This window comes from Microcebus murinus, chromosome 11, assembly GCF_040939455.1.
Source record: "Microcebus murinus isolate Inina chromosome 11, M.murinus_Inina_mat1.0, whole genome shotgun sequence".
Taxonomy (NCBI): domain Eukaryota; kingdom Metazoa; phylum Chordata; class Mammalia; order Primates; family Cheirogaleidae; genus Microcebus; species Microcebus murinus.
Window position 1 is genome coordinate 34973749 of NC_134114.1, and position 23617 is coordinate 34997365.

At 34.0% G+C, this 23617-nt stretch overlaps 1 protein-coding gene across 1 annotated transcript in view; it reads right to left on the reverse strand.

The window, feature by feature from the left end:
- Window positions 1-6107: 6107 nt before the first annotated feature.
- The window catches only part of EMB (embigin), a 40970-nt gene continuing 23460 nt past the window's right edge, over window positions 6108-23617 (reverse strand). Inside the window, exons 3-9 of the mRNA XM_012740418.3 lie at window positions 21251-21437; window positions 20922-21010; window positions 13490-13617; window positions 10994-11270; window positions 10131-10164; window positions 7518-7572; window positions 6108-6948 (exon numbers count right to left, since the gene is read on the reverse strand). Coding sequence (XP_012595872.2) covers window positions 6931-6948; window positions 7518-7572; window positions 10131-10164; window positions 10994-11270; window positions 13490-13617; window positions 20922-21010; window positions 21251-21437 — 788 coding nt within the window. The 3' untranslated portion in view covers window positions 6108-6930. The remainder of the gene's footprint in view (window positions 6949-7517; window positions 7573-10130; window positions 10165-10993; window positions 11271-13489; window positions 13618-20921; window positions 21011-21250; window positions 21438-23617) is intronic.

Sequence of the window (23617 nt, forward strand, 5' to 3'; positions counted from 1 at the left end):
AGGAGAGATACTCAGTTCTTCCAGAGCAGGAGTGGGAGTTCAGGCTTCCCACTGGGAATGGCAGGGCTCCTTGTTAACACCAGTTCAGGTAAGGGTCTTGGCTCATGGCTCCCAGTTCCCCACTCAGTCTTTGATGGTGGGGGTGGAGGTGGAGCCACAGTAGCAATATTTGGCTAAAGTCAGACTCTTTTCCTGCTTGTTTTATAAGGCCTAATGTTGGTAGCTGTACTTACCAGGAAAAAGAAGAAAGTATATCCACTCCATCTATTCAGATTTTGACCCCCAACCATTGTTTTCTAATCCAGTCACGGAAAATACTTACTCACTTCGAAACTTTGAAATATTTTGTAACCATGTTTGTTGAATCAATCTAAAATGATGCTGCAAAATTTTTAAAAAATTTACTCAGAACAAACAAATATGTTCTATGCATCAATTTCATTTTAAATGTCCGTTTTTGTCAAGGTCATAGTGCCTTTTAATTTTCCAAATACATTTTGGTACATTTTGAAAATTCCTTTCTGAATGACTTCTGATTCGATGTGTCAAAATGGAGTCCCAGCTCTAGATACACTTTTTTGTTGGGCGTGAGAAGGATCAATTGTTTAACAAAATTTACACAAAGAAATTAATGATTTCTATTATCAAGTGTCTTTATATTCACTTTTAAAACAGTATTAAAAATTAAAAATTTGAAAATGTTTTCCAATACATAATATTTTAATTCACAAGTACATTTTATTGAATTTAATTGCATATTAGATATATCTTTTAAGTTGCATGCAACAGAAAAGATTTTTAAAACACTCCTATACAGACATTTTCTGTGCTGCATACATGTTATGGAAAGGCACTGGTGAGAATTTAGGCACATATGCTAAAAAAGGAAAACATTACAATTATTGGGAAATATGTCATAATAAATCCATGATCCTTGATTTAAATTTAAAAGGTTATGGTCACATTTCTATCTTAAAAAGTATAAAAGCAGTTAATATATTTTGTGCTATTCTTTTTGCAGTATTAAATAGCATTACAGTTAATTATATATATAATTACTCTAATATTTCATTTATCAAATAAACTTTAGAAAAATAAGAATTCATGCTAAATTATTTTCTGAAGTAAATTAAAAATTAAATAGCAAAATCAATTTTAGGAACAAAGTTTTTAAACATAACAGATAACATACCAAAATAAAATATAGATTTTAACCAATTCCCTGAACAGGATTACCTAGCATTTTCCTATTGGGGTAAGGATAGAGTAAGAAATTTTGATGTTCAGCCTAAATATAGATTGAAAGTAATTTTGACAATGTTATTCATGAATGATATTCACTGATTTCATAAGCAAATTTTATTGTATAATCAAGCATGCCTGATTGAGAATCACACACACATTATTATGACATATTAATCAGAAGATATAAAAGACCAAGGAATTGTCCAGTTTATTCCACAGGCCATCAAAAACATGACTTTCTTTGCCATCTTTTCTTATAATTTGTGAATCATACTTTTGAATACCAATAAATCTTAGTTATGTTAGATACTTTGGGTGATAGAGTAATAAAACTTTAGGCTTACTAAGTTGTCTCATTATAGATACTTCTCTATAATGAGAGTCACCTGACATTTACTATAAATTTGCTGTTTTCCTGCATTTACTAAAAATGGCTATTTCCCTGCAAGTTTATTTCTGTTTATCATTCCACCTGGCTGCAGATGTCACTGCAGTGTCTGGGGTAGACCACCTATAAAGTACTTAGTTCTTCCCTGCAGGCTAAAAGTATGAGCACAGGGCCTATTTTTTCTGCCTTATGTCCTGGGGAAATCCTAAAAAAGCACTCTCTTTCATTTTCGGTGTTTAGATGATATACTTTATCATCACCCTCACAATTGGTAAATAAAATTAGGAAAAAAAGAAAAAAACGAAAGAGCCCTAAAATAAATGTGTGTTGATTCCCCAGCACCATGGCAGGGACACAAGAATGCCAAAGCATGCATCCAATAAAGCTTGAGAATAAGATTATGGAACTATAACTGACCAGCTACAGGAATAAATTTATATAAAAATAGTTGATAATAGCCTTAATTTTTAAGAAGTGTGCAACTAGCAGGGCAAAGCTGTTCAACATGGTGGTCAGGCTTAGGCTCCGGAGGCAGACTCCTTAGATTTCAATCCCAACTCTGAAAACTTACAGGCAGGGTGATTTTAGACAGTTTACTTAATCTCTCTAAATTTGAGTTTCCTCATCTATAAAAAAGTAGATTATAACTCTTTTTAGCATAGGATGATGTCAGGGTTAAATAAGATAAAATATTTCAAAGCATTTTGCACAGTGGTGGTCAGATGTTTTACCCCCAATATGTCAGTCATTACTACTTAACAACATGACATATCCTTAATGAAGAACTCAATTGGTAAATAGGTCATGTAACTGACTTTCTAGATACAGTGCAAATATATTCCTAAATATCATATGAAAGAATAGCACTTAGTTCCAGTTTTTTTCTCAATACTAGAATAAGATAAATTTATGGTTAATTAATCAAAATCAAAGCAGATATCGTACACATATATATTACTTAAGATTCTAAAATAAGGAAGTCATTCCTTTACTTTTCATTCATTCATTATTTACTCAGAGCATGGAACAAGTAGGTTCCATTGTGCCTTTTAATTAATACTGGAATACATACTTGAACTTATTCCCACCTAAACATAAACAACGCCAATGGAAGTCTCCGATTCTTTATATAGATTTATTCATTTAGAGAAGATTCATTTTTCTATTAGCTGTTGATATTCAGTAAATCATGTTGCATGAACCTACTTAAATGCCTCTAGATGAAGATCCAGGGAGCAAGTAAACAGAAATGACAATTTTTTATTTTGATGAATTTGACAAAAGATATGCTTCCAGTGATCAAAACTAATCAATGAAACTTTTTTAAAAAATTGTTTCTTTTAAGATTAAATTTTGAATTAGATTCTGAGATACTCCAAAGTATCATAAGGTACTGCCAGGAGGAAGTGGAATGAGAAGGTTAGCAGAATGGGCACAAATATCAACTCTCCATGATACCATTCAAAGGAATACAACTACTAAAGTTCTTTATGTTTAAAGTCAGTGCATTATCTTGTTAAAATACAGGATAAAAATAGAATTTATACTTGTACATTGTCCATGGAACATGAAGAACAAAAAGAATTTAAATAAGTTGAAGGCAACATTCTCTATATAATAGTTTAGGAATAGAACTCCCCTTGTTCACAAGACATTAATACATTATTTAAGAAAATCTGATGGGAACTTTTATTCTATCATTATATGTGTTTCAAAGTAATAGAAGCACATACTGAAGTTATACAAAGCCTGTTTTCCTCTGTTAAAGTATTTTTCAATTCTGATTTGTCACAAGATAGTTTTTCTCAAAATAAGTCCACATTTATGAAATTTAATTTTTATTTGTGCATTCATCCCTTCAATGCACATTTCAAGACATCTCTAATGTACCCTCTCTGCAGTAGGTATAGAGCACAGAAATAAAAGGCAAAATCCAGAAGAGAGACCAACAAATGTACAATTTACAATACAGGGTAATAAACACAAAGAAACGTGGAGTTATTTGAGCACATAAGATGGTGTATGACCCACTGAGTATGAAGGCTCCTCCAAGAAAGAACATCAGATTAAAGTCTTGAAAGCTAACCTTGAGTTAGTCAAGCAGAGAGAAGCATATGTAGAGCATTCTGGGCCAAGTCTCTATGTGCCAAGGCTAGTTCAAGACACTGGAGACAGATGAGCAATTTGAAGGACTGCAATATTAAGAAATGGCAAAGGTCAGCCGGCAGATACTTGATGTGTCATATTAAGTTGCATAGTAAAATTTGTGTTTTAGAAAGAAGATTCGGAACACCACGCAAAAGATGGATTGATAGAACCGTAGATTAAGGTAGGAAAATCAAGGCATTAGCTGTTGCAGCTGGTAAGGGTAGGGAGGAGGTAACAATGAAGTGGATTCATGAACCATTAAAAAGGTCAAAAGAAGAAGAATCCATAACCAATAAGTATTAGTTAACAAAGGAGAAGGAAATATCACAATGAATTGTAGATTTGAGCCTGAGTAACTAGATGCTGGGGAAAAGCAAAAGATTGCAAAGGAAGAAGATTTACACATTAGGATAAACTGAATATGAAAGTATCTGGGAATTTTATGACATCATTAAATCTACTTATTATGCTAAAAAACTCTGTTAGCTGGAAAGATTAAGAGAACAATTTGCCAAGGTGCCTGATATATAAACTTGGAGTAATTTTCCTACTTCAGCTTTTCTGCTCCTTAGTATTTGTAGTCAATTTATAATTGGTCATTATTCATTAATCCATTTATCAGCTCCATGAGGTTAGTTAATGGAAGCAGTCCATTTTTAATCTAACAGTTGTAATTTTCCAGAAATCCTTCAGAGAATCTCTGAAAAGTCAAAAATCAACATTAATTTTTGAGTATTTTTTCTGCTTAAAGTTGCTGAAATAAATTGTCTTTGCTAGAAAACAATAAATGCAACAATTGCCACTTAAAAATTCAATTTACTACATAAATATTTCAGATTATTTTACCTTTGGGCAGCAATTTTTCCTACTTGAAAACTATTTTAGCCAAAATGTGGTGGCAAAATGGAAGGATGCATACTGGAATGAGCTGCATTTGGGGGGGGGGGGATTCCTATATACCCATTTACAAATATACAACTTTGAATTAGACTTTGTCAAATAGCAGATCTGACTATTGTTTCATCACATTCAACTTGTGTAGATTAACTAAGATAACTGATCGGTTATATAGCTAACACCCAAGATAATGTTATCAAAGTAATAATGAATTAAACCAAAATAAATGCATAGCTGTGAGACAGAATAAAATGAATTCTGGCATTATTTAAGGGATGTATTCCAGTTCAACAAACTTATATGTGTAGTTAACTAACAGGCTTTACAACAAAATACTGCATTTTGTCACAGCAACAAAATAATGAGCAGCTTCCAAATCACTATGTATATTATTCATACTAGCAATATTGGTAAACATTAGTTAGGATGTAATATAATTTTCACTATCAAAATATTATTAGAATTTTCTTAGCCAGTACATGGTATACATTTCTGTAAAGTATTTTTCTTGAAATTTTTGAACTCCTCTTCCCCAAGCTTTAATCCCCTAGTCACCAAGCATTGTGGGTTCCTTGTCACCATCTCAAGCTCTTTCTTCTTTGCTTCTATTTTAACTGCTGCCCCACAGCAGTGGGACATTGGACCCACCAGCACCAAGGACACCCAGCAGGTTTCACATCATGGTCTTTGACCTCATCCAGTATCCTGTGGCATGAATTTAATTTCATTCAAAGCCACCAATAATTTTCCATGTCTATTCAGATTTTATTTCATTTGATTATAGTGAATTTATAACATATTTCAGTTATGTATGCAATTATCTTGTTTTTGAAGATAAGTCTAAGGCATTCAGAACAACATAAAGTTCTTTAGTACTTCTGGATTTCAGTCAAAGCAGTTATTATTGTAAAGCATTAATATGTTTTTAGATAGTTAAACAGCCATGGATACCAGGAAATCAGGTATCAAATCAAAGATAGTGGAAAACCATAAACCACAAAAGCAACAACGTAGCAGTGATACATTATGACTATGTGGGCCTACGCCCTGAAACATCAATACCAGAGTCCCTTAAGAAGTCCAAAACCCATGGCTAAAAAAAACTGCTCTGTTTTAAGACTAAGAGGCACTTTGGTCTTGTGTGGGAAAGCAGTGGTTATAAGTGAAATAAACACTGGAAATTTTGCTTTTGTAGTGACAGAGCCTTGAGGCAAGCCTATGGTTTTGTTTTCTTGCCTTCTGCAAATATTAATATTTCTGAATAAACACTTTGTTTTGCTGTGGAGACTGTACAGTAACCATCATAAGCAAAGGCAGAAAGTATTCATTCCCTAGTGAAGACATTGTTTTTCAATATCACAGAAGAATACACTTTACATGATTATGAATACTTCTATACATAGTAAGCATGAGTGGAAAAAAAACAAACTTTTAAGACAAATGGTAAAAGCTTTCTCTTTAATGAATTCTTTGGTTATAAATGGTCTTGAGTGACTTTTGTTCCATGAACTATTAAGTGATTTTGCTGGTATCTGTTCCGTGTGTTCTTTGAAGACCAGAATAAAATTAATCATCCTATAATAATTAGCTCATAGAACCTGGTTCTATGAGGTTATAGCTCATAGAATATATTTACTACAATTTACCCTGCTTTAATATCAAACGATGGCAGAATAAAAATATATCTTTAGATATGAGATAGCATATATTATTTATGAAGCTACTGCTAAGCATGTTACACAAAGTTTTCACCCTTTTAAAAATAAAAACTCACGTATAGGGTATGTGCACCAGGAAGGATTATTAATGTCCATTTGCTCCAAGTCTATATCAGGCCTACTAACAATGCAGAAGCATTATACTTTGAATGTACCTACCTCCCTGCCATTTAAAAATAATAAAATCTGAAATAAGGATCTTGAATCAAACATCAGATTGTCACAAAAAGCAGAAGAATAGCCAGAAGTTGGTTAATGGATATAAAACTACAGCTAAATGGGAGGAATAAGTTCTAGTGTTCTATAGCACTATAGGGTGACTCTAATTAATAACGATTTATTGTATATTTTGAGTGGATTCTGATTTTGAGTGTTTCCAACACAAGGAAATAAATGTTTTATGTGATGGATATGCTAAAAATATAAAATGAAATCAAAATAAAAACTCAGATACTCTTAACGGGCAGGATAAACAAAGCTGAAATATAAATTCTTCGTACATCTTCCCATGATCTTTGACATGATGTTTTGCATTCACTGGCCCGCAGGTTCCTGAGTTAAATAAAGCATAATAAAACATAATTAGATTTCTGGATATTCTATAATTACTATTTGAGCAAAGCAAAAAGTATTGGGAAGTAAAGGATCTAACCTACTGCCAAAACTAAGAGCTCCTACTCTAATGTTGATGAACTAAGAAACTTTAAATCTAATCAGTAGAGGAAATTAGCTAATGCAGATTAGTTTATAATACCAAATAAAATAACAGAAAAATCCAGAAAATTTGAGAGGAAAACAAAACAAATCTACATGAAAAATTATAAAAGAAACTACTTCATGGTGATAAAAAATATATATACAGACAGTACAATAGACTTACTTTTAGATTGGTTGCCACATGTTCTCTGGTAGAAAAGGATACTATTTATCTTTGTATAACTACACTGAATATTCTCTTCTATAATAGTGTAAACAAGCATATTCAAGTACAGAGTAAATGACTAGGTCTTTTAAAAAAAAGACCTAGGTGACTAGGTCTTTTAAAGAAAAGGTAACTAGATTAACAACCTGTGCATATTGAACTTTACCTTTATTTAGAATATCATTCAGAAATAACTTACAGTTTTTCTGAGCCTTGGGGCATTATTTTCTATACCATTGCTATCATCTGATTTCCTGTATAGGAAACAAAAAGAAAAACCCTTAGATGTTTACATTGCATAAAATTAAGTCAGTATACCATTTATGTCATGGCTATTAGGTTACAATGTAAGATGTCAATACGGACAGAATTCATTCTTCCTAAAAATGTTTTACTCATAATATTGATTTTATTTTTATGCCACTGCTTGGAGAAGAGCCATTGCCACAGATTTGATTGTGAGAAAGATTTGTTTATTTTAAGCACAGTAAAAACTGCTTCTTCCCAAGTGGAGGCTTGGGCATTATGACCATAACTTACATGTTGTTTTGAAACATGCAAGGTAGTAGCCACTTAGGAGCTTAGCCAATATGTGTAATTCAGATGCAATAAGTTGATATGTTTATTACATTGAATTAGAGGTTAAACATAGTTCCTTGTCCACCTCATGTCCATTAGAACAAGGTTAAAAATGTGGACCTCAGATTCTTAAGAATGACTAAAACGACTGCCCGTAATGAATGCCCTTATGGGCAACTTAGGCTCATTAAGCCATTACCACCAGATAATAAATTCAACTACCCCATCAACTATGTCAAAATTGGGTTAGGAGGGTGTGGGTGCTGGGCTTTTAGGTGGGATTATGTGGTTTAAACAATTGAGTTGGTCAGATGATGAGGGAGCTCCTCATTGAACTACCTTGAAGCGACCAGCTTCTTTTGACATTATATGCTTAGTACTATTTTTTTAATTCATTTTCACCAAGAAACTCATATGAACAGTGATATCCAAATGCCACATATATAAACATTACATATATTTTATATTTAACATGCTAAAATATTTTCTGCCAAAAAAAATTATCTCCTAACTAAAAATTCTAAATGGAGCATTCATAAAGGGTTGCCCTGCATGAATTCAAGTACACTTGATATTTGCATTAAATCCAAAGATATTGAAACAACCTAAAGATGAAAAAAATGAAACACTTTCAGTGATCTCTGTGGTTCAATAAAGGATGGGGGAAATGATGTACAAAGAAAAGACAGAAAGTTCATTTTTATACTATAGATTGAATCAGTTTGATATTGTTCCTAAGACAGTCGAGAAAAAAATATTAAAGAATAGGGCTCATAAATGAAAATTAAATTTTTCAGAAGTGACAGCACACTCCACCCAGTTCTGGCATCATCCTTTCAGAGTGTGTCTTAAACAAACCAGGATGCAACCTCCAACTGTGACCTCACAGGAATGGTGAGAGACAGTGGGGAGGTTGAGCTGGGAGAACAGAAGAATCCGGGCAAGATTCTGTCTTCAAATATGTGAATGGCTGTCATGTTGTTTATATGATTCTAAGAGTAATAAAGTAATAGAGTAATAGAGTAATTCCCAATACATGGGAATCAGAAAGATTAAAAGTTCAAATCAATATAAGTAAGATGGCCATGTTCTCCAAGAAGAGAACTTGGGAGAGGTATAATTTCCTTCCAACTATAAGAGTCTATGATTCTAAACTAGGGTTATGGGACACCTGATGTAATTACTTTGTGCCCTTAATTTGGAAGCTCATGTCTTGTTGGTTTATTTTACTTGTTGTATGTGAACTCAGTAAACATGACTATTTGAATAATGTCCACAAATATGTGAATGACAACTCTCTGCCCCATTCCTGCCATCCATGGCTATAGTATTCACACCTCAGATCTCAGACTGGCTGATAAAGATAAACTCCAAGTGTGTTAGTAACAGTTGCTCAGACCTTCATTTCTTCAGTTTCTTTCAGCAACTTTAATCTGGTCTCATTTGCCTGGTCTCCAGCCCTTAGCTATGTTGCTCAGACTCTAATCCTAGTCTTAGGCACCTCCCTCACTAACTAACTTCTTCCTCTCCAAACTAACTTCTGTGGTTTGGAAGAACTGGGAACTCCCACCATCACCAAAACAAATGATATCTCTTGTGATTTTATTCCCAGCCCTCCTCAAGCTTAACTCTAAACAAATGGGTCTATAAGAGAACTTATGGCACAATCTGTGTTCTCTCAAAAATAACAACTAATAGAATTCTAGGCCAATGATTTTCAACATGACGGAGAATCAGAACCACTGGTAGATGTTTCTAAGAAATACAGATGCCCTGGCCCCAATCCCAGAGGTTCTGATCTAGGATATCCAGCAAGGTTTGAGCAACCATATTTTTAAAGGGCCTCTTAAGTTGAGGATCATTTCTTTAAACAAATAATACTTCCTTATAGTTATTGCACACCTTCTGAGCATCAAAGCCTGTGCTAAGCATTTACACACACAATATTCATTTACTCCAACAGCCTTATGTGGTAAGTGCAATTATTAAATCCATTTTGTAGAGGAGAAAACAAAAGCACAGAGACATGCAGGTAATAAGCGATGGAAATGGATTCCAAGGTGAGTAGGCAGACACAGGATACCACTCTTCACCATATGGACATGTACAAAAAATAACAAACACATAATATATTCCTGTGATTTTTCTTTCCTAATTATAAACATTTCATTCAGCATCATATTTATTTGTATTGTACTTAAGTGAAAATTTATCTGTAAAAAATAATACTTACAGCTGTTCAATTTGTTCAAATTCTTTCTCGGTGCCTGTGTAACAAAAGAAGAATATGACTATTAAGTTTGGTTTTATTTTTTATGGAACATACATGTTCAATTAAACCTCTGCCCTAAGTAAGATGGCATTGTACTGTCTTTTCTCCTTAGAATGAAGGTGAGATGTGCTATCCTAGATGGGGACACTTCCTCACACCTTCTTCTTGATCTGCACTCCAGACCTTACCTGCATTTGTGATCAAGCATATTTAGTGCTCTTGTACTTTCAAAAGTATGACTGATTATTTGTTTTGTCATTATTTAAGTTATTAAAAATTTAGTACACAATCAGGAAAAAAATAGAGGATGTATAATCAATTTTCTCAAGGAAACACTGCTTGCTCAACCCATAACCCATCAAGCACAGGCTACAAAAATAGAAAACTGACAGTTTCTCATAAAAATTTTTCTTTTATAAGAACTCCAGAATGTTTGATAAAATATTTTTAAAAATGAATTATCTAAGTGAAAGAATAATTGCCTTTGAGACCTTTGATATTAAGCTATCATAGATCTAATAGTTCAGTGCTAAAACACATATCACCTAATTGGTACTTAAGTACCAGTAAGCACCAAAACAAAAGGGGAAAAGTGGTATTTTTTAATACTAAATTTTTTTTTAAGGAATTGAAACAGGAAGACCATTGATTTAGGTTCCTAGCTCATTGTTACCATCATTATTAACATAAATACTCCTTCAAATAAGAACAATTAGATTTTTCTCAAAAACCCTAAAGTCATTGATGTACTGAGGAGTAGTTTTTAATACTTATCATAATTAAGTGACACTTATCATAATTAATATTATCTTAAAAAATCCTACCTGAGTCCAGCTGTTTCTTCTGGGTGTACTTTTCACAAAGCAGAATAATGGTCACTAAAAGAACCACCTCACCGACTATTGCAAGAAATGGTTTGAGGGGCACCAAAAAGCTCAGCACAACAAGTTCAATGTGGTCTTCACTCTCCCCTAATTGGAATAATGCACGGCACCAGTAAGATCCCCCGTCTCCTTCCAAAAGCTCTGTTATCTTGAGACTTGTTTCATTAGCATATGTTCCATTCTTCACATACATATTCTTTTGAATACCAACAGGAACCTAATATAAGGAGACATTAAAATCCATTTCTATCATAGTGCATAAAAGATACATGTTCTATATGATCTAGTTTTGAGTGAAAGCTAGAAGATAGTGCCAAGAAAATTGTCTACTAGAAAAATGCATATTAAAATTTGTGGGAAATCATATATATAACAGAGCTTAAGTCTTATCAGGGTTTAATCTCCCAGGTAGCAAAGGAGAAAGTTTACTTTGCTATAAGGATTTTGCATTGAATGTTTAAAACTACCAATGAGTAGGCCATCATGGGTAAATATTATGTGAGAATTAAACCCAGAAAAATTCCAGCCATCTGGGTTTCACATTCTAATCCCTGACTAGCTCTTCAGTCAAAGTACTTCCTCCTCCACATGCACAGGCATACACCAAAACAACTACCACCCCTGAAGCTACTATTTCTGATCATTCCTATAAAGGAAGATCTCTCACTCCAACCATGGAGTTCCCCAGGCTGGAATTGAAGATGAAATTTTCAGGCCTTTGGAAATGATATAGAAGGAAAAATAGGACCTCCTGTGGGCCTGGGATCTGAGGTAGACTGCCCTGCTTCTGTCCTTTCATATATGAATTTTTCTCTCTCAGGCAAGTGGGCATCTGTGATTTGCTGGATTTTCCCCAGGCCTCTAAGTGTCATTCTAAGCTATTCGGAAACTGTTTTATTTAATCTATTTAAATTAAATTTTAATCTGAGGCCGTCTGATGCCTTCTCTGCTTTATTACTCAACTGTGCTGTGCAATAAATGCTAATCTGCATACAAGTATTCTCAGGGGTTGTCTGAGGAAGAACGGTCTATGAGTTTATTATTTGTCAAAAAACTATAGCAACCTGGCTCCATGTGCACAGCACTGCCTGGGATGCTTATTACAAATGCACCCTCTCTAAATCACAGCTGATAAATCAAAGTGTTGCATTTTTAATAAGTACCCAGCTGATTCTGATGTATGTGGTTGGTCTACATTTTGAAAAAGAAACACTTGATCTAAAGTTTTGACCTGTCCCCTGAACTTTTCTTGTACTCTAATATGACTTGGGCTTAGGGCCAAATTAAGAGGGTAATGATTAGAATAGCAAATGGAAAGAAGCATAGGCACATGTAAAATAATATTCTCAAAGTTTAATATAATTACATTTAGGCTATTGTTTTTCACATATTGTTGTATCACATGCATAAATAAATTAAGCTGTATTTCGAATACCACAAAATATAGCTGATATTTATTTTTTAAAACTTATATGCTTTTAAAAAATATTTACATATACACGATTGCTTCTCCTAATCATCAATGAGAGTGGAAGTATTAATGGTTTAAGTATACAACCATGTGATTTGGTTAGAGCTATTTTGTTGAAAAATTAAACCTGTGTTACCACAGAATAAGTTACACTCGCTTCTAAGTTCCTCATCTGTTGTCTTTCAATAGTTTATGATAGCAACAATTTCATCTAAGAAGAAATTTAACATTTCATTGTAAGATTTACACTGGCTCATATGTTCTTTCTAGAATTATAGCTTGACTTTAATGAGGCTTTAATTTCAATGCTCATTAGCACCCAGGCAAGAGAAAGGTATCCCCTAAAGAACAACATCCTAAATTTCCCTGGCTATTTTGGAAGAAGAAAGGAAGCCAGAAATGTTTTTCTTAATATCAGCCCTTTAAATAGCCATTTCCCTTAGAAAAATAGGAACTAAAAGTATTTGACTTTCCTTAGGTACCTGGAGGACCAAAAAAAGGCCAATGGCACTTGCTGATAGAACTCAGGATTAACCAAATTTTCATTTTTTTCTCAAATAATATTCTTAATGTTTTAAGAGAGAGAAGTAAGAAAAGGTGGCTGGCTTTTTTTTTTTTAGTTACTTTCAAGGAATAAGAAAACAAAATATTTTTTGATGGGATTATTTCTAAACTGGTCAACTAAAAGTGAATTTTAACTTCCTTTCAAAGAATTTTAAGAAATTGTTAAATCTATAAAACAAAGTACCAGCTAAGGAAACATTAAGAGTATTTTCAGAAATATAATGTAATATGCCAAAATATCAAATGACAACTCCATTTATCACTGTTCTTTATGAATATATACTGACAAACAAGATAAAAAAAAGTATAAATCATCCTAGGAATTTTGAATGTCTTATAATCTTATTTATGAAATAAATTAGTTTTTTTGTTTCCTTCAAATCAAAGAAATACGCTCTTACCTGTACACTCCCATTACTACTGTACCAGGTCCAATTTAAAGGAAAACAACCTTCACATTTACATGTCAAGACAGTAGAATCCCCCACATAGGAGATCAATGGTTTGTTTCTTCCATGAACTTTGGGGACTAAGAAAAATTTAGAGAAATGTTACTGAAATAGTTAAACAAAGGCATAGTATGTATTAAATTTGAAGAAATTTTCTCTTTTAATTTTTTAAAAAAATACATTTTTTAAAAAATACATTTTTTTAAAAAATACATAAAATACATGATTTTATGTAGTTTTAGTTATATATACAATGAAACTAATTTATAGTAGTTAGGGTGTAGTTAGTAGTAGCATTAATAGTAGTGGTTAGATAGCTCCAATATAATTGTCTCTAATGTAGAAATGGAAGAAAAGCCTTCTATTATTAAGCCTAATAACAATTAAAAGTATTATAATAAATCATTACATGTTTTAGATAAGAAAGAAGCTTCATGTTTACCAGTCTATTCTTTCTTCTCACCTACTAAGTTACCTTACAGCAATTACTTCCTTCAAAGTTTTAGACATAGATAACCTTTGAGTGACAAGACAAAATTTCCAGAGTAAGAAATCTTCAGATGACACAGATTTATGAAAAGCCAGCAAAGAGTTAAGAGAAGGTAGGAACATGAGAAAGGAACAAAGGAAAATTAACAGAAAGAGAAATGTCAGAAAGAAAATCAAATTAAAAAACACTTTTATGTGATTTTATAAAAAAAACAAACTAATATTCATTATGATAAATTTCTTAGTCATGAAAGTTTGAAGCAAATGCCAACAGTAACAGAATACAAATGAGCACTGAATTTAGAGAAATGAAGTTTTAGGTATACAAATAACTTGGTAAAAAAAATTAAAACATAACATAAGCAATGTAAGAAAAGCTAATTAAAAGCCTACATGGTGAAATCAGTTCCTTCTGATTGATCTTGAAGGATATATTATAGAAAGTACATTTACATTGAAGATGTAAAAAGATAAACAGATTACTTTTGTTGATTTTTTTTTACTAATTTTAAAAAGCTTTTTTTTTTTTACTTTAGTTTGCTAGTTAGTAAAGGATGGATGAAATTATAATGTCTAAATTTTAAATACTGTTGTTGACAAATTTTATAGATTTATTTAATATTCACTTGTTATTCTATTTTTAGGTTTTATATTTGGGATGGTCAGTGTTAGGAATAAAAACATCAATTTTAATTGCTAAAGTTGGGCTTCTAGATTAAATAACATTTTCTAAGTGCTCCTGAGTTTCTACTACCCAAAGATAAGTGGGCATTTGCTGGATATATGAACTGTAAAGATGAGGAAGTGAAAAATAATTTGCTAATAACTGTAAATAAAGTCTAATTTGTATAGCCACCAGAGAAGGGGTAAAATCAGAGCTGGAGAACAGGATTTCTTTATGGATTCTGTCCTTAGTTGATTAATATTACTATGGTGAGTGAGATAAGTTTTCCTTTTTTCCTTATAGTTTAAAATGGGCCTAAATTATTGGATCCAATATAATTCATATATCTCTCTCCCCTTCGTCGGCAGTGCTAACCAGCACAGTGATGAATGAGGTACTACTAACAAGAAAGAAATGTAAATAAGAGGACGGTATGTCACCTGTGAAGGCATAAACGGTGCAAGAAAACATAAGAGGTGACAGAGCAATCTGTAAGTCACTGGTTTCCATGCTTTTCATAACCAAGAAAGCATGCTTTGATAAAATTGAATGATCTATAATTTTACATGCACCAAAGATGTGAACTACCAATCAGAATGTATAATCCCCCCACTACTAGTTTATGAACACCTAGAAAGGAACTACCAGGAGGCTTCTGAGGGAGGTGACAGGTGAGGTGAGTACATGTGACTGATTTACGTCATACTGCTTTTCTTAAACTTTCTTACAATTTGTAATGCCCATGGTCTTTCTGCACAGTGATCATTAGCCAGCTTAATAGGATGGATTATCTTCATGTGGAAGAATGATTTCTAGACCAGCTGGCCATGTGGCACAGAAAATAAATAAGACCTAGAAAAAAAGGGGAACTGGAAATTCATCTGAAAACTTCTCATAACCACGGGTCTGTGTGCAAACCCCTGAGAATGAGGAAAGGCTCTAAATTCAGTCCTTTATGGACTGCCCAGTCCATCTGAAAAAAGATATTAAAAGAGTAAAATGATGAAAAACCAGAGATGAATTTACAAGAGACAAGGCCCACGAGAAGAAGGAAGAAACAGTAGCTTTGAGATGCAGGTGATGGTACCAATCCACCCTTGAATACCACGTGGTAAACAACTTTTCAGTGAAGCTCTAAAACAAATTCTACAGTTTTAACCACATACTCAAATGCTTGGCTAAAGCTGTAAAATAAGAGTATGTTTGTATAAGCATGCTAATTTAAGTATAAATTCGAATAATTTAAATCAGGGTACCTAATTACTGCCTCTTACCAATAACAAGAAATGAAATTGGTTTAAAAAGCTAAAAAGAAAACCTCATTCCCACACCTATGTAGTATATGAAGCAGAAAGAATATATGAAATGACTTTACATATTATTATAAAACCCAAGGATAAAAAGGAAATATCTCATTCACAACATAGTGGTTTTATAGGCAGAATAAAGCAAATTATACTTTGATGCAACAACCATGAGCTAAATTTTTAAATTAAAAGGCAACTGCAATCCCTCTTATTTATACAAATTCCTCTTAGTAGAGGGGAAAAAAAATTCCTCTTAGTAATAAAAAAACAAAAGTTAAATAAAGAGAATGTTTCTCACAGAGGTGTTCTGCCCTATTAGGTCAAGCTACCTTTGCTAGTTTGGTTCAATTTGCTTAGTCTACCACGGCTCCCTCAGAGCTTATCTGTACACCCAGCTAGCACTGTGATTGAGAAAAATAACTAATGTAAGAAAATTGGCACCAACTCTTGGATCCATGATACTGGCCAACCATCTGTCCTAATATTAACAAGTATATTTTAAATTCTTGAGAAACAAGAAACTGTTTAAATGACAATATGTTGAAGGCTCAATTAAGTTGAACTACAAAACATTTCATTCTGTATTGTTTTTCTCACAGTAGAGCCAGTTTCTTCAATAGATAGTGGAGACTGTGGCAATAATGGATATTGGTCTGTGGACCGAGGTCCCTGTTAACCTGTGTATAAATTCCTTTCTCTCATTCAACCTTCTTGTTTTCTAGCCCCACAGAGGAAGATGTTCCTGGATTGTTCATATTCCATGGTATTGATTGGAACTTTTTTCCTAAAATTGGGAATTTGGAGGCATAAATAACCCAGCCCCATGCTCAGCATAATTTTTTTTTTCTAGTTGAAGAGGGTGTGTCTTTTCTCTAGAGTAGTAAGTACCAAACTGAGTTTGAGTTATGAAGGAATAGGCTGGTCTGCTTTGGTTTAAGGCAAGACCTAGCTGAGGAAAAGGATGCCAGCCATCCATGTGGTCAAGCCTTCCAAGGATATCTACAGCAAGGTTTGCTCCAAGACTGGCTAACAGCAAAGTGTTTCAGTTTCCCATTTGTGTGCTTATTTCCGTATCTGAGGTTTTGTTCTGAGAGGGAGTGACTAAACCAAGTGAGAATTAAATTATTCTTGGATATTCTGACAAAGCTCTATTGATCTACCAGCTCAATATACTTTCTAAACATACTTATTTCCAAAATACCCAACAACTGGTACAGTTTTATTAATTGGTGAAGTATGAGAACATAAAGACATATGAGGGATACAATCCTACTTGGAAAGATCAACCATGTTTTAGAAGTGTCAACTAAAGACCTGCCAATCAAGCAGGGATTGGACCTTGGCTAAACTAGTGATTCTTTACTAGAGCTCCACCCTTCCTTCCAAACCTCAGGTAGAGTCGAGCCATATTTCCTGAGTTCCTTGTGGACAGGCATAAGCCATACTAGTGCAGCTCTAGAACAGTACAATGAGCTAAAGCCAGGCTAGGCTCACCTTCAAACAAACAATGCTTTGTAGTGCAGACTTTGTGTTGGGCACTAGTGAAGGGCATAGTTTCTGCTTTCCCAGGTTGTTTATCCCCAGATATCCTATTTCTCAATCTCAGTATGCTTTTTACTGGTGATTATGTCATGCTTTAACAGGAAAATACGTGTTGAAATAGAATCAAAATATTGAAATTTACTCATAGGCTAAGAAAAAAAGGTGGAAGAAAGGTAATGCTTGGGAAATAAATGCACAAGATATGCTATTTTTCAAAAAGTCTCTATGAGATTCACATTTGGGAAGCATACTATGGCAGCTGAAAGGGGCTTTTCAACAAAATCTTACGTATTCTATGAGATTTGGGTGAGAAACACATGGTTACACTACTAAACCACCCAATTAAATATTAAGATCAGACTGTCAACTGCAGATAACTGACAATGACTAAGGGATGACCTGGAGAAGCTGAGACCAAAATTGTTTCCATCTCCTCTGATTTCTTGTCAGACCCCTAAACTCATGCCCAAAGTAACATAAAGCCTTCTTCTGTGCTGCTATATATGGCTGATAACCATATTGGCAAAGACTGCTAACTGGATTTCAAATATGAGATCCAGGACTGAAGTCCCAGCTGATTCTACTATGCTACTTTTACATACTTTTGACTTTCTGGAGTCTTCCAGGGAAGGACAGATAGCTAAGCCATGACAGGTTTCACAGCATTTGGTGCCATCAGATCTCACCATGACTTACAAAAACTTCTTGTTCTTTGCCAATTAAACGTCTGCATACTTTCTACTAAGACAGTTTAACATCGATGAATATATGCAAATATTCTGAGTAGTTTTTAGTAACTATTCAGAATGTTTGACCCATTACTGAAAAACATTCACTCATCATTCTCAGGTGAAAAGTTATCACAAACATGTTAGCAGTTACAAGCATCCAGTGCCATCTCCTCTGTCCTGGTGTCAACAGCTAAACACACAAAGTCAGAGAGATTTTTTTGCATCATAGTAATAAGTGATGTTGAGACCCTTTTACAATCTTGTAGTCATCCATCAATCAGCTCCCATAAAGACAGAAGCAGGGACTTTGCTGAGGAATCATTCTGAAGGTTCAGGCTCATGCACTATAGATGACACATGTAGAAAAAATTTGGGGCTCAGTGTAAAATAGAGAATAAAACAGGCTTTTCATCCACATTCAATTATAATACTGCTAAGAAAAGATAATTATTCTTCTTAGCAAAAACCATAAGCAAACCAGGTGGGAAAAGAGTATAATAGACATTTACAAAAATATTCACTATTCTATAAGCCTTACAGACCTAATTAAATAGCTATAACATGAATTTTTCTGTAGATGCCTTTAAATTCTATAGATATAAAATTATTTCTCCAAGCAATATTCAATTCAAATGAATTACAGACAATTGTTTTACCAAGGAAGATCCAGAAGGATCCACCTTATGAATTTTATAAATATCTTTAGGATATGGTATATACTTAAAAATCATATTAATGTTAAATGGGCATTTAAAATGAATTAACCTAACCTGCTTCAAGCAAACTAGAAAAAAAAGTAAATAGCCAATGACTCTTTGCCTTCTGTAAAGAACTGATTTAAAACGTAGGTCTTGTGTCATGTTCCTGGCCCCAGCTAGCATCATCTAAGTTATCTCAAAATTACTAAGGAATCAAGAAGCCTTCCCTAAGAATACTTGGCATTAAATGTATCGGTATGTTGAAAAGTAAAACGCTTCTGTTAATCTTCACATTAGAGGCAAGAATAATCACTTCCATGTAATAATTTAAGTAACTTATTACAACAGGGCTAATAGAAAAATATAATATACTTAATATTTAAACTTTAAGCAGGCATGACTAGTACATATTTACAGAGAATAATGCTATTTCAAAAAAAAACAAAAACAAATCAGCGTTTAAAACTAAATCACCTGGGAGCACTTGGCGAGCATTTCCTCAGGACTCATAGGTTTTCTTGACATATTTTTAAAAGACTCAATAAAATATGTTTATGGAGGTTTTGAGTGTGGGGGTTTTTAATATTCTTTTTTGCTCATTGGGAAGGAAGAGAGAAAGAAAGAAAAAAGAAAGAGAAAGAAAGGAGAGAAAGAGGAAAGGAAAGATGGATAGAGGGAGGGAAAGAAGGAAAAAGAGGAAAAAAGACAAGGAAAGGAGAGAGTAGGGGAATAGGAGGGGAAAGGAGGGCAGAGAAAAAAGAAAAGGGAATGAAATGGGGAAGGAAAAGGAAACAGAGATGAAATATATATGGTATATGTATTCCTTTACTGAGTTGAATTAGGCAAACAGAGGAAGGAAAGTTAAGAAAGAATATATATGATGAATATAATCAAAGAATGCTACTAGTTATCTGCCTTTGGGGAGACCAAAGTGTATAAATTCAAGGATTTATTATATTTACCAAGTTGGAGCAACTACAAAACCAAGCAAAGGAAATGTGTCTGTGAAGGCAGAGGAGCCTCAGTGAAGGATACAGGAGTGAGGCACCTTAGAGCATGGCAGTAATGAAGCAGGCCATCCTGCTATGGGTGGGGCCTTGGAGATCACATCCACACTTGGTCAGAGCAGCTAGTCAGACATCAGAACTTTTAGGAAAACAAAACTTTTAGAGAACAATTTTCATGTTCCCTGGGAAATTAATGCAAAGTAGAGCCCAAAGTAGATAATATGGTGACAAGTTGCATTTCCCAAATACCCACATGGATACTGTAGTTCACTAATCTACTATAAACTATTGGGTTTTTCATGAAGATAATTATCCAGCTCAAACGACTAGCCCTTATTATGAGACTCAGACCTTCTAAAATTTTGGTTTAATGATGAAAATAATAAAATACTTTGATATGTTTCTTCCCATGGGAGACAGCTGTGAATGATATGCTGAGGTTTGTATATATTTTTAAATGTCCTTACTTGGTGAGATAAAAAGTGGGTAACCCATTGTGCATCTCCATGTTATTTCTAAATTTTATGAATCCCTAAAATTCCACATCCTGGCACCACTGATATAAAACATCAAATCATATTCTCACAGGCAGGAAATACAATAACTTAGAAATCTGGAGGACTATTTTAAAAGCTATTTCAGATTTTAGAGACCAAATAAATAAATAAATTCAAGAGACTGATATGATTTACAAATAACCTGGTGGGTGGCTTTTTGAACTAATACCTATGCTTTAAATTGGGGAGTGGAAGGAAGCAGGAGTGAAGTGGATTGGGAGATTTAAGACCATTTTCAAAGTTTCTTCTTATGATTCAGTAGAAAGCATTTTTCTTTCAGCTATATTATGTTTATTATGGTAATGATCATTTAAAAATAGGGGGAGACTTAGAAATCTCAGAACATAAAGCCAAAGTTATTAATTAATCTTCAAGTTATTAATACTGACCTCTGAAATTGAATGTTCCCCTTTGTTCCTTTTCTTCTTGAAAGAAACAAGAATAACTTCCCATTTGTTTGCTATTAGTGATGGTGAACCTAAAGATAATTCAAGATATTAATATAGGCTTAGTTCTCAAAAACCTTCCTAATGAAAATGAAAAGACTTAGCCATTAATCAAAATTTTAAAATAGAGATAGTTCTGTAAATATGCAAATTAGAACATTAGCATAACATTCAAGTGACTGCAAAGGAAAGAATGTTCAGTCAACAAAAATACTTAGAATTGAGCTAATCTTGTCTAGCAATAGAGGTTAATTGAGATTTTATATACTCACATGTGTTGGGTATATAGGATGTTTCCTGTTGCATTGATAAGATAATTATTCTCAAGTATTTCATCACCTTTTTTCCAAGTCACATTTACTGAATTCAAATCCCTAGATGTTGTTAACTGGCATGTGAGTTGTATATTAGAAGGTCTGTCTAAAGTGATATTTTTTTCTACTGGCATACTGGACTGTTCTATTAGCACAAAAGAAGACAAAATGTGAAAGTTACATTTGGGGGAATATCCAACATACATTTTAAGTTATTAACAACTATGTTCTACCAACAGTTTCTTAATGTAGCATTCATTTGTTTGAAGCATTATTCCTCTGTCAACATAGACTTGGTTACTGTTCTTATTCTCTTTCATAGGCACACCTGAAGATAAGTTTTCATCTAACATTAACAGAATCACAAAAGCGCAAGGCTGTGATAGTTATCTCTGTAAAATCTCTATAGCTGAAGGGAATATAGGCGGGAGAGCACTGTAAAACCTGTGTGCCATATGCTCTGGACAGTGTAGAAACAGCACAACTGCAAAAACAAACACACTGGTGGGGGGAGAATGAAGTGGCTGCTTGAACTCTTCTCAGTAATCATGTTGTTGGTGGTAGTTACTACAAGAATGATTTGTGTGCAATGTGGATTGGAGTGATAGACTACATTTTATCATTTCCAGTCTTCTTAAGAAGCTGTAGGAGCTAGATATAGCTATAGATGTAAGACACAATTTAAATAAGCATCCTGTAGTTCTGAATTTTAATTGAATTTAAAATATCAGTATGAATTCATGAGGTTTTACCTTAAAAGAACACAAACACACACACACTCTCACACACACACATACATATCTTTGAAGGGGTCCAGAATATGCCACTGTAACATCAATATTTTGAGCAGAAGGCATTTGAGTTCCTGAAATCTCTTCTCTGACTAAACACAGAGCTCCCAAAAGAACTCAAAAAACCTCAATTGTCATAAATCCCCTCCTTAGGAGCAACAGGGAAGATTGCCTCTAATCACCAGATAGAAGTCTTCACACCACACCCAAATAGACACTGTCACAAAATTATCATATCTCTCATCTATTCTCCTAAGGCCTCATTTGTCTTTCCAAAAAGCCATTTGTTTTTCCATAAGTGGACTTTCCCCCTCCTATTACTCTATTAAGATGGTATAGAAGCCCCAGATTCTAACTGTTCCTATGAGTCACATTTGTTCAGTGAACTCTAGTGCACAGAGGATTAAATCTGTCTTTTGTTTTGCTAATCTGTCTTTTGTCAGTGTAATTCTCTGAACCTAAGATGGTTAAGGAAAAGTTTTCTTCTCTCTGACAGTTTGGCAAGGAAGATGGGACAGATGGAACTTCTCTCCAGATTTTGAGACTGCAACTGAGATCTAAGGACCAAGCTGGCAAGTGTAAGCTTCACTTACCAGTCTCCCAGATTTCTGCTGAGGGTGGAGTCAAGTGAGGGCGGTAACAGCCTCAAGTCTATTGTTCTTCAATTTAATCCTCAGACTCCCAACCACTAACACTCTGCCAGTACCCACACAGAAACACACCCCAGTTATAAAGGATATATAAAGCCAATTTTAATTTTGAACAGTGGGAAATAGGCCCGGAGCAGTGGCTCACACTTGTAATCCTTTAGGAGGCTGAGGCAAAAGGATTGCTTGAGGCCAGGAGTTGAAGACCAGCCTAAGCAAGAATGAGATCCCATCTCTATAAAAAATAGAAAAATTAGCTGGGCATCCTGGCACATGCCTGAAGTCCCAGCTACTTGGTAGGCTTTGGCAAGAGGATCACTGGAGCCCAGGAGTCTGAAGTTGACAGCACTGCACTCTAGTCCAGGTGACAGAAGGAAATCCTGTCTCAGGGGAAAAAAAAGAAAAAGAATGCTCATAGAAGCTTTATGCAGAACACTGAGAAATAAAAGAAAAATATCAAGCATGTACCTTGCTTGTCCTATACTAATTGTAGTACTGGCTAACAAAATAGTAAAGAAAGAAAACTTCTCTTTATAGAATTCCAGCAAGTAAATAAAAAGAAAGCATAGAAGTATACTATAATGACGTTGCAACCCTTAGTAAATCATCGTTCTTTGCATTTTACATCAACTGCTGCGATAATCTCAAAAACAGAATTATGTGCCTCTTGAGGACAAACACCCCACCACCTAGGAAATAATCTTATCAAAGGGGGGGGGTGTCTTAAAACTGATTATGTCTCTAGGTCCAATTCTCATTTTACAGCAAGTACAGAGGATGGAAGAGCACATTAAACTACATCTGATGAAAGTAATCAACAAAATCCAGATTGTGGGAAAACTCTATAAGATAAATGATCTGGTTTTTTCAACAGATAAGTTAAAAAA